The following is a 13168-nucleotide window of genomic DNA, read 5'->3' as shown; positions in this document are numbered from 1 at the left end:
ATTCACGGGCATACCGACACAGTTTACCGTCATCTCATTAGCACTCCCTTACCCCGACCTAACGTGAAGCTGACGTGGTGAATTCATCCACAGTGTTTATCATTATTGAATGACGGTATATTTCCTGAATAAAGGATGATCCGATATGGAGGCACTGAATGGGACTTGATTTATTCATGACTTACATGGAACATTGGTGGTTATACAACCAAATGTCTTATGAATGTTTCATAGGAAAATAATGCCATATGTCGTTCCTTGTAAGCAGAGACCATATAATAGATTATTAGATCTATTATATGGTCTCTGTTGTAAGGATTTTCTACATGATGTAGTTAATGCTTCTGAATTCAGTTTGTTTGCCAAGGGACTTGATCTTGACCAAAAGTTGTTAATTCTTGTCAGTCTTTACTATTATTCTTGTTCACTTGAAGTCTGGTGTTCTTGAGTGCCTGAATATTTCATCTGGGTTAATTTTTTATATATCTTGCGAGAGAGATTGCTCGATAAAATTATTTTGCTGTAGGTTTACAATAAATAATGCTGGCTGTTCTGAAAGATAATGTCTTTGGGTTTGAGTTTTCATTTTGACAAAACAGTCGTATGTCTTGAAGCAGTGACTGAAAAAAATATACTGTCAGAATCAAGATACCCCTCTCCAACAAGAAGGTCCCCCTGCTCTAATAATGGCCCCACCCAAATCACCCACTCTAATAATAACCTCAACCTAACCACCCGCTTTAATAATAGTCTCATCCAACCACACACTCTAATAATAGCCTCACCCAAACCACTCGCTCTAATAATAGCCTCACCCAAACCACCCGCTGTAATAATAGCCTCACCCGAACCACCTGCCCAATAATGACTTCACCAGACCACACCCAATCACCAAGAAACCAGGTTACGTTCAGTACTGTTAATGTTTCATCAACAAATGTAATTTCTTAATGCTGCAAGTCTTTGTTACCAGAACCAAAAAAAAAAATGATAGACATTTTTGCCCATGCAGATGTGGAATTGCATTTATGTGCTGCTGAAGGATAGTGTCAATAAAGGCCGTTTTTTTCTCAACAAACTTCATTCTTTCCAATAATTTGAAAACTGTTTAAATGGGATTGAACATGGTAGAGGGAGACATTCCATTTTAGTGTGGTGACCTTTAAGTCATGCTGAAAATGAGTGTTGAAGTGGTCTGATGGATTTTGTGTTTGGACACTGTGACATATAGATAATGATTTTTAACTCAAGTTAGGAGATTTGTCTGCCAGTAGCCATATAGCACCAGCCACCATGATAGTCTGACAGCATATTTGACACCTAACAACTGAATGTTCTTGACTGATCAAATCTTCTTCCTGTTAAAAAAATGTCATTTACTCAATGTGTCTTCTGATAACATTTTCACCCCAATTCATGCTTAGGACCTCTATTAAAATATTTGTTGCAGTTAGGGCATGAGCGGCTGAGTTATCTGAGGTGCCACAGCTCGCTCTGCAGAGTTGTGTCCCTTCAGTACACCAGGAAGTGTTCAAAGCAAAAACAATGATTGGATGATGACATCATCAAGGTTTAAGTGTACTCTGTAAGGAATGGATTTGAAGGAAAGTTTCAGAAAGATGTAACAAATAAAAGAAGAATCTGTTTTCACAACACCCACCATTTGAGAAGCTCATGTCTAGGCTGAACCTGCCCCAATTCAGTATGGGGTGGGGGAAGAACTGGCCATGCATGTTTCACAAAGCAAAGATATTGATAAGATGGTCGTAACTTGCAAAAACTCACAATAGCCTTAAGACAGTGGCCATGCATGTTTCACAAAGGAAAGATATTGATAAGATGGTTTAACTCGCAAAAACTCACAATAGCCTTAAGACAGTGGCCATGATTTTTTCCAAAGCAAAGATATTGATAAGATGGTTGTAACTCGCAAACTTACGATAGCCTTAAGACAGTGGCCATGATTTGTTCCAAAGCAAAGATATTGATAAGATGGTTGTAACTCGCAAACTTCGTAACGATAGCCTTAAGACAGTGGCCATGCCTGTTTCACAAAGCAAAGATATTGATAAGATGGTCGTAACTGGCAAACTTATGATAGCCTTAAGACAGTGGCCATGATTTTTTCCAAAGTAAAGATATTGATAAGATGGTTGTAACTCGCAAACTTACGATAGCCTTAAGACAGTGGCCATGATTTTTTCCAAAGTAAAGATATTGATAAGATGGTTGTAACTCGCAAACTTACGATAGCCTTAAGACAGTGGCCATGCCTGTTTCACAAAGCAAAGATATTGATAAGATGGTCGTAACTGGCAAACTTATGATAGCCTTAAGACAGTGGCCATGATTTTTTCCAAAGCAAAGATATTGATAAGATGGTCGTAACTGGCAAACTTATGATAGCCTGAAGACAGTGGCCATGATTTTTTCCAAAGCAAAGATATTGATAAGATGGTTGTAACTCGCAAACTTACGATAGCCTGAAGACAGTGGCCATGATTTTTTCCAAAGTAAAGATATTGATAAGATGGTCGTAACTAGGAAACTTATGATAGTCTTTAGACAGTGGAAGCACTAAGGTTGTTTTGTGGAATGGTGGCTGGGTGGGAGAGGTTTCAGCCTGGGCCTGATTATTGGTGTGTTACCCCCTGCTCATCAGTGTCACAAAGCAGACAGAGAGACCTGCATCACTTCAAGCTGCCTCTCTCCCTGTGACATAACTGAATACACTGAAAGACTTTTCGAAGTAGCATAATCTCAACACAGTCGCTCTGATAACTCTTGAAGCTTTCAGCCCTATCTAACATCCCCAACAAGCACTGTCAAGATAGACAATCGATATACGTTAATGACTTGTGAATGTTGCGATATCATGCCAACGGAGGATCGGTCCTCGGTTACATGAGTGACCATTACCCCCTGGATGGTTATATCACAGCCATGTTACAGCAATATTCACTGACTCGTTACTTAGCAGGCATCCTCTACAGTAGATAGTTCCGGAGGAAGCAGGATTTCATGGGTGTACACTCCGAAATGTGTTGTATATATGAATATTTAGATGGTTAGGGAATTAGTCAAGATTGATTTTGTGTGGAGGATCGGAGTTTGATACTGAGCAGTATGTCCGTGCTTGTAAATGATGTTTGGAATGATTGTTCAGAAGATAAGTAGAATTACACAAGCAGCATGTAGCCATTAGTGAGGTGTCTCATGTATTGAAATTACTGTAGCTTGTTTTTCATCATCGGAGTTGAAACATGAAAAGATTTCAGATTAGTGCCAAGCTACTTATAGAAAGCTAATGTATAGTGAACAGCTGTAGTGAAGTTTGGATGGTTTAGGTGTTTTTGTGTTAAGTGCAAGGTGTATTCCGATCTGATACTAAATTAATAAATGTAGAAATTGTCATAATGTGTGACATGGATCTCTGTTTTGATTGAAAATAAAGCAAATGTTTATTAATGTCATGTTGAGATCAGTGTTATTATCAGCTAACCAGACTGAAAGGCAAGTAAACAAGTATACAACAGCCTCTGTGTTGTGCATTGCGATCCTACCACTAAGGTACCTGAACATGGACGTACAACATTCTTACAAAGTTTGGTTGTACGTCATGCATTGTATAGTCTGTTTGCAGTGAAAATGTACTGATGAATTTCACTTTAAACAAAAAAGTAAATCGAATAAAGTGGTGATTGCAAATCCTCATAATTTTACCTTGCCAGTTGAACATTTAAATCTAAGAAGTTTATTCAACCTAAGATAAAAATTGATCATGATCATAGTTTCAAATCGCTGTTATTGGTTTGTATTACAGGGGGGTATACACATTAAATGAAACACCGAGAAAAAGTAGGGTTGGTCTAAGTTAACGCTCATCACGAACCGCGCGTGCATTTGTTTCACTGTTCCAACTACTGCGCTTATCCCCTTGTAAGACAAACCAGTAATAGCGATTCGAATCTATGATCGTTTGTTAAACAACTTTTATCTTAAGATGAATAAAATTCTGAGATTTAAATGTTCAATTGGCAAGGTAAAATTATGAGCATTCGCAATTTTAATTTCACGTTATTTGATTTACTTTTTTTGTTTAAATTGAAATTCATCGGTATGTTTTCACTGCAAACAGAATATAATCGTGACTTCAATTGACATCTTCTCAGAAACTCTGGACCAATACAGGTGAAAGTTGTCATGTTATAATTCTTGTCAATGATAGCACATGAATTTGTACAAGAGGTTCCAATCAGTCTGTTGTCATGGACATCTGTGTCTATCTCATACTACCTGTTGCTAAGGGGCAGATTATCTTATATTGGAAGGAGGAGTGTGTGTGGATGTCTTCAAGGAAAGAACAAAAATAATAACCTTTCTGGATAAGTACTAGTTTGAAATTAGTTTTACTTCCCAAATGTGTTAATTGGATATACTAGATGTTCTGCAATTACTGTGTTGTGGGTAGTAATTGTTTGATTTTTCCTTTCAGAGAAAATGTAGGGTGATGGAAAACAATACCATGTCTGGAACAAACTATTAACTGGTGTTTTTTAAAGAGTCTTATTGGTTGTGTTTGTTCTGTTGCAGGTTCTCTATATTGTCTTGAGTCTAACACTCATCTCCTATTGCTACTGAGGTGAATGTCCCCACCTATAGACTGTGATCCTTCTGTTGCAGGTTCTCTATATTGTCTTGAGTCTAACACTCATCTCCTATTGCTACTGAGGTGAATGTTCCTACCTATAGACTGTGATCCTTCTGTTGCAGGTTCTCTATATTGTCTTGAGTCTAACACTCATCTCCTATTGCTACTGAGGTGAATGTCCCCACCTATAGACTGTGATCGTTCTGTTGCAGGTTCTCTATATTGTCTTGAGTCTAACACTCATCTCCTATTGCTACTGAGGTGAATGTCCCCACCTATAGACTGTGATCCTTCTGTTGCAGGTTCTCTATATTGTCTTGAGTCTAACACTCATCTCCTATTGCTACTGAGGTGAATGTTCCTACCTATAGACTGTGATCCTTCTGTTGCAGGTTCTCTATATTGTCTTGAGTCTAACACTCATCTCCTATTGCTACTGAGGTGAATGTCCCCACCTATAGACTGTGATCGTTCTGTTGCAGGTTCTCTATATTGTCTTGAGTCTAACACTCATCTCCTATTGCTACTGAGGTGAATGTCCCCACCTATAGACTGTGATCGTTCTGTTGCAGGTTCTCTATATTGTCTTGAGTCTAACACTCATCTCCTATTGCTACTGAGGTGAATGTTCCTACCTATAGACTGTGATCGTTCTGTTGCAGGTTCTTCATATTGTCTTGAGTCTAACACTCATCTCCTATTGCTACTGAGGGGAATGTTCCCACCTATAGACTGTGATCGTTCTGTTGCAGGTACCTCATACTGGAGCATGTTTCTGGTGGGGAATTATTTGACTACCTCGTCAAGAAGGGCAGATTAACACCAAAAGAAGCTCGGCGCGATTCTTCCGACAAATAATCTCCGCCCTTGACTTCTGCCATAGTCACAACATCTGGTAGGTATTGAGAGGGAAGCTTGTGTTTTTTCAGAAATTCTCTGACTACTGTTTGGGGTAGACAGTAGACCAGGGCTTAGTCTCTGAATATGTATAATTTTTATTGTAACAAATAAACCCATTTAAATTGAAAAAGACCCCAGGGAGACCAGAGATTCAGAACCTTGAGAAATCTAACTTGCTTCATTTAGGGCTTTAGCATTGCAGGGAGGCCTAGGCTGTCTTGAAAATAATGTGGTTCAGGGACTGTGAGGCAGACTACATTGCAGGGAGGCCTAGGCTGTCTTGAAAATAATGTGGTTCAGGGACTGTGAGACTGACTACATTGCAGGGAGGCCTAGGCTGTCTTGAAAATACTGTGGTTCAGGGACTGTGAGACAGACTACATTCCAGGGAGGCCTAGGCTGTCTTGAAAATACTGTGGTTCAGGGACTGTGAGACAGACTACATTGCAGGGAACCCTAGGCTGTCTTGAAAATACTGTGGTTCAGGGACTGTGAGACAGACTACATTGCAGGGGTTGTCTTGAGGCCTACATTGGGAGGCCTGTCTTGAAAATACTGTGGTTCAGGGACTGTGAGACAGACTACATTGCAGGGAGGCCTAGGCTGTCTTGAAAATACTGTGGTTCAGGGACTGTGAGACAGACTACATTGCAGGGAGGCCTGGTTCAGGGACTGTGAGACAGACTACATTGCAGGGAGGCCTAGGCTGTCTTGAAAATACTGTGGTTCAGGGACTGTGAGACAGACTACATTGCAGGGAACCCTAGGCTGTCTTGAAAATACTGTGGTTCAGGGACTGTGAGACAGACTACATTGCAGGGAGGCCTAGGCTGTCTTGAAAATACTGTGGTTCAGGGACTGTGAGACAGACTACATTGCAGGGAGGCCTAGGTTGTCTTGAAAATACTGTGGTTCAGGGACTGTGAGACAGACTACATTGCAGGGAGGCCTAGGCTGTCTTGAAAATACTGTGGTTCAGGGACTGTGAGACAGACTACATTGCAGGGAGGCCTAGGTTGTCTTGAAAATACTGTGGTTCAGGGACTGTGAGACAGTTAGGTAGATAGGGTTAAAGCATTTCATGTTTCGGGGTGAAACTAACATGGAACAGATCATGATAAGTTTGAAGAATTTAGCTAGTTTACTTTGTTGACTGTGATAGCCATGACCTCGACGCCATTTCACAAAGCGATCCTTGATATTCGCAAGAGGAATATGTCATTTTGTTATTGTCTGTTATAAGTTTGACTGTTTACCCTTTGTATTGAGAGGTAAAATTCAAGGGGTTTTTTTCCATATGGCCTTCCTCCTACCTCAAATACATTACATAAGAGACAGAGCCATATTATTGTAGTCTGCACACCTGTACGCCTGTTCACCTGTACACCTGTTCACCTGTATACTTGCACACATGTGTGAAAGAGCATATGGCGTTGTCTGTAGTTAATCAACGAGTGGGAACACACAGACACTTGCTATTGTACATCACGTACATCTAACACACACATACTCCTGTCAGTCATGTAACAGCCATTAAATACTCAGGGGACATGTACAAGTGTTGGATGACAGCATCTGTTGTACGTCTTGTCAAGGATGACATGACATTCCCTAGTGGGCTACCACAAATACCATTAGCTGAATGGCAGCTTTGCAGCTGATCAAGTTTGCTGACAAGTGAAAAAGGAAATGAATTTCAAACCCTCTGTGATAGTGATTTATGTCAAGACTGCCATGTTGTCTTGAAAATAAATCCAAGTGTGAATTATCTGAAGACAATTCAGCTGTAAAACTGTGCATTTTTTCTCTGAAAAACGGTCAGTTGCATACTACTTTTTAGTTCCTACTGTATTATTAGCAGGAAACGAGATGAAAAATATGCTATATTCCAATCAAAACTGTATCATTTTCACTAAAAATCATTTTCACTAAAGATGATTGATCAAAATTTTTCTCAACATTTTCCAGAATGAGACACTGAACTCACTGTCCCTGTCCTAGTTTGTTTGCTAAAGTGAATTCCCTCAGTAGCTCAGTAACAATCCAACTAAGATGTGTCTTTGTAGCTTAGTGCTCATTAGTGTTGAGAATTGGTTGAAATCTCACAATTGATGATTGTTTCATTACCAACGAACAATCATCGAAAAAAATTGGTTAGCGTCATTTTTCAGATTTTCCTATCCAGGTTGTTATTGCAGATATTTATAACATGATGCAACTTGCTACTTTAAAGTGATGACTAATATATCATGAACATAAACTTCCTGGAGTCTTCAAGAAATATTCAGTCATGGTTTTTCAGTTAGTGAAGTGAGTTTTCTAAGAACTAAACACGTTTTCATGCTCTGACAACTTCAACGATATGTTCCATTGTCAAGTATTTCAAAGACTAAACTAGTAGTTCCAAAATCATTTATGTTGAGAAAATGTGATCGATTGCTTGGTCGTTTGGTCACTGCGATCAATCTTCGATTATTTCAATTAATCGGAACACCACTAGTGCTCATGTGTGATAGACCAGTGGCCTTTCTACTAGCCCACCTCCATGACCACGTGGGTACACCGTCCGACAATGTGGCAGCTCGATGGTTTGATCCCCTGGCCATGTCGTACCAAATGACGTTAAAATATGGTACTTTTTGTTTCCTGGCCTGGCACTCAGCTTTAGAGGGATAAGACCAGGACTGGTCTGCTCAGAGTTAGTTTACTGTATTTGAGTGTCTGTCTTAAACTAAGGGATGGTATCTCGGTATGCCAGCTCTATAAGACCTTCATTTGTCTGGACTATAACAGTGTGTGAGTGAGTTTAGTTTTACCCAACTTTTAGCAATATTCTAGCAATATCACCACGTAGGAGTCGTAAATAATAGGCTTCACACATACCCATATGGAGAAACAAAACCTGGTCTTTGTGAAGATGAACGAACGCTTTAACCACTAGGCTACCCCACTGTCCCTGGACTTTTAACAAGCATCCACACACACATGGTCACGCAAGCATGCACACAAAGGGCACACATGCACATTGTTATGTAAGTGCAATAATCATCATTGCAAAGACACCCTTTCACCTCCCCTTACCTTACCTTCCTGCCATCTCTGTCTTAAGGAAGTACTTACCTTAACGTGTTCAGATTTAAATTCAAGTGTTTTTAGGTTGAAACTCTACATTCTACTTAAAGGCTCTTAAAACTAATAGACTTAATCATAGCCCATTGAAGTTTGTCGTATGTAACAGATGCTGGGTCCAAAATAAACGAATTCATGGCTCAGGTTGGAATATGCCTGGCCTGCATGTTGCCCTTGGCAGGTCTGATTACCCCATCTCTCAGGAACTAGTTTATCACGGCTGCATGTAGACATATACTTAAGCTACTCTTGCAAATGTTATAAGTAAAATTTAAGAGGAAAGGGCCTGTTTTCTGCCAAGTGGAAATATCAAATGGGGATGTTTAAGTAATCGTTAAAAAATTGTTTGGAAACTTAACAGACATATGTAACAGTTTACAGCCAGATTTCTTTTTTGTCACCTCTCTGAAATGCAATATATACATGGCTACTAGATTCTACAGTATTGGCCACATTGGCTACAGCCAGAGCCGATGTTCAACACTTAATCATCATCTACAGTACTTAGGATAAACTGCAACAAGCACCTGTTGTCATACAGAAAAGTGCCAGGAAAGAACTGATTGGCTAACTTGATTGATGCATGTCATTGTGTCCAAATTTATAGACAGATGTTCATGATGTTATTCATGGGATCAGGGGAGGTGGGGTAGACTAGTGGTTAAGCGTTCGCTTGTCATGCTGAAGACCAAGGTTCGATTCCCCACATGAGTTCAATGTGTGAGGCCCATTTCAGGCATCCCCTGCCATGATATTGATGGAATATTGCTAAAAGGGGTGTAACCCCACTCACTCACTCACTCACTCACTCACTCACTCACTCACTCACTCACTCACTCACTCACTCACTCACTCACTCACTCACTCACTCACTCACTCACTCACTCACTCACTCACTCACTCACTCACTCACTCACTCACTCACCCACCCACCTACTCATGGGTTCATCTAGCACATACTCTACTATTTTAAGATGATCGTAATGTTGCTGGAATATTGCAACATTATGTAACAAGCAAAACACAAAGAAACTAAACCAATCTTCGTCCAGTTACAAGTAAGGTTGTCCAGCAGTTGACTAAATATAGCCATGACATCATGACAGAGCCAATTACAGGTAAGATGAGGACTAATTACAGGTGGAGTCAGGAGTCTTCTTGTAACCAATAGTTTATCAAGACATAGTTACTTCCCTGTCAGAAAATGCCATTAACGTTGGTAGGCTTCCTTGATCAAATTTCACATTAGCTTTCAATCAGACCGAGTCGACTATATGTGCCAAGCCCTTTTGTTATTGAACTGCCATGTTGATGATGATGTGTAATGCTGCTGTGGCTACCGTCCATGTCATTGAACTGGTGAAGGATGCTTGAGGAAGTTATTTGATAAACCTTTAGCTGTAGAAAGATGGGATGTCCTTGAAACTGTAAAGATGGTGTATGAATCTGTAGCAGTAAGGGCCTCTGTGATGGAGTAAGGTATGGTCTTGTTGTTTCATTCGTGTGATAAACTTGGTGACATTGACCGGAGCAGGTGATACACTATGTCTGGCACACTGTGGGAATCCAGGCCAAAATGACATAGTTAAAGTTTTTCATGTACACTTAGGCCTTGACTGTATAGTGGGTGGACTTGTTTCAGAGGTGACTGAATGTGTGGCCTTGGCAAGTGCCGCATATGCTTGCTCTTGAGCTGGCAAATTGTGTATTTCGGTTGCCTTGCTATCCCTATGGGTAGCTAAAGGGGTATTGGGTGGCCTGGTCCAGTACCTCATGCTTGCCCTAGATGTGACAGATTGTGTATTGGATGGCCTATCCCAGAAGCCAATGCTTGTCCTAGAGTTGACAGAATGTGTATTGGGTGGCCTAACCCAGAACCAAATGCTTGCCTTGGATGTGTCTGAATGTGTATTGGATGGCCTCATCCAGAACCCCTGGTGATGCTTGCCTTGGATGTGTCTGAATGTGTATTGGATGGCCTAACCCAGAACCAAATGCTCGCCTTGGATGTGTCTGAATGTATTGGATGGCCTAACCCAGAACCCCGTGCTTGCCTTGGATGTCTCTGAATGTGTTGGATGGCCTCATCCACAACCCCTGGTAATTGATGCCTTGGATGTGTCTGAATGTGTATTGGATGGCCTAACCCAGAACCCCGTGCTTGCCTTGGATGTATCTGAATGTGTATTGGGTGGCCTAACCCAGAACCCCATTATTTCACTATAGGTGACTGAATGTGTATTGGATGGCCTCACCCAGAACCCCTGGTGGTTGCCTTGCTTGTACTATAGGTGACTGAATGTGTATTGGGTGGAATGTGTATTGGGTGGCCTCGCCCAGAACCCCATGCTTGCACTATAGGTGACAGAATGTGTATTGGTTGGTCTCACCAAGGAGCCCATGCTTGCACTGTAGGTGACTGAATGTGTATTGGGTGGCCTTACCCAGAACGCCATGCTTGCCTTGGATGTATCTGAATGTGAATTGCGTGGCATTACCCAGAACCCCATGCTTGCCCTAGATGTTTCTGAATGTGTATTGGGTGGCCTTGGCAAATGCCTCATGCATGTCATACAGTTGACCTTTGTTTCCCCTTTATAAGCTAAACACGCTGTTGCTTGTCTTACTTGCACATTTCTCTCCTCTTATCTACTACAGTTCAGGTACAGTGTTACTTGGGTGATATGATGTGGAACTGGTGTTTCTATGATATCTTCAGAAGTCAAATTCTTCCTCAGGTCCCTTCGAATTCAACACAAGAATGTTCATCTTTGTGTTGTAAATACTGGGAGACAGGAGTTATAATCTTCTCTTTTGTTGTTTCAGTCACAGAGATTTGAAACCAGAGAATTTACTACTAGATGAAAAAAATAACATTCGTGTTGCCGACTTTGGTATGGCGTCATTACAGGTGGAAGGGTCCATGTTGGAAACAAGTTGCGGGTGAGTCCATTATCTCATATGTATAGAATGCACAATTATTTCATGATCTTACATTTCAACATAGAATATGGTCACTTTCTCTGAAGGTTGTTTGTTAAACCACATTTAAACTTTCAGATGTCAAGATTATGAATTTTGATTTGTTGGACTTTTCTGGAAAAAGGCTGACTAGCCTGATAATGTTAGATGCCAAGGGGAACAGGTGACTCATTCTGAAGTTCCACAATCTACAATCATGGGTTTGAATCCTGGTCCGCCCCTATTACTCTCTCTATGTGTGCCACCACCATACCTGAAAACATCCACGACCAACATCACTATAGGCTTTCATCCCATATCAACCTGACACACCATGGTATAACTGTAATAACTCACTCTGGTAGGTGTGCCACATCCATACCTGAAAACATCCACCACCTACATCACTATAGGCTTACATCCCATATCAACCTGACACACCATGGTATAACTGTAATAACTCACTCTGGTATGTGTGCCACAACCATACCTGAAAACATCCATGACCTACATCACTATAGGCTTTCATCCCATATCCACCTGACACACCATGGTATAACTGTAATAACTCACTCTGGTATGTGTGCCACCACCATACCTGAAAACATCCACGACCTACATCACTATAGGCTTTCATCCCATATCAACCTGACACACCATGGTATAACTGTAATAACTCACTCTGGTATGTGTGCCACAACCATACCTGAAAACATCCATGACCTACATCACTATAGGCTTTCATCCCATATCCACCTGACACACCATGGTATAACTGTAATAACTCACTCTGGTAGGTGTGCCACATCCATACCTGAAAACATCCACTCAATTCAGAAATGTTTATTCTAACATAAGAATGTGTTCCTTCATCACCATGAAACTGAAGAAACGACATTTGCTAATTTAAAACACAATCCTCAGTGATAGTCACCTGTGGACTTTATCATTTACATTTAGAACTGTCTGTTTAAGTTTGTTTTTGAGATACAGAAATCAGATGTATTACTGTTGTCCTACTGTGAATTGTTTTCTCTGCCATACCAAGAATTTAAAAGCCTTGACTGAATGGCAGACTTGGATGTTTCCTGAATGCAGTGTTCATGTGAGGATGAAGTAGAAGCTGTGGTTTTAATGTGGTTGTGCTGAAACTGTGTATTCTAGAAGCTCAGTGTCACCTTTGTGATTGATCGGCAAGGCTCAATTTGTTTAATTGCTGATGTATCCATCAACATTTTATTTCAAGAAAATAATAAGAGATATTGATAATTATCGTGAAGTGAGCTGCTTCTTCACAGAATAACAATGAAGACCAACTTTTGGGAATGTATTTGAAGGCACTGATCCATTTAGATGATCAAATATTATCTTTTGATCATGTTGAATGGCTGCAGTTCATGTGGGATTATTCATCAAAGGCCGTCTGTAATGTTATGTTTGTCATCTTAAGAATTATTGTGTAGAATATGCATGAGTTTGCTAGTAGGATGCCAGGCGGTTGGTTAGCCTAGTGGTTAAAGCGTTGGC

General features: G+C 40.5%; 1 protein-coding gene across 1 annotated transcript in view; it reads left to right on the top strand.

The window, feature by feature from the left end:
• The window catches only part of LOC124286766 (serine/threonine-protein kinase BRSK2-like), a 159680-nt gene that overhangs the window by 103244 nt on the left and 43268 nt on the right, over positions 1-13168 (top strand). The window contains 3 exon segments of the mRNA XM_046723203.1: positions 5404-5488; positions 5491-5546; positions 11507-11623. Coding sequence (XP_046579159.1) covers positions 5404-5488; positions 5491-5546; positions 11507-11623 — 258 coding nt within the window.

This window comes from Haliotis rubra, unplaced genomic scaffold (genome assembly GCF_003918875.1).
Source record: "Haliotis rubra isolate DU_JTF1 unplaced genomic scaffold, ASM391887v1 Scf390, whole genome shotgun sequence".
Lineage (NCBI taxonomy): Eukaryota > Metazoa > Mollusca > Gastropoda > Lepetellida > Haliotidae > Haliotis > Haliotis rubra.
This window is presented reverse-complemented; position numbering and strand designations above follow the sequence as displayed.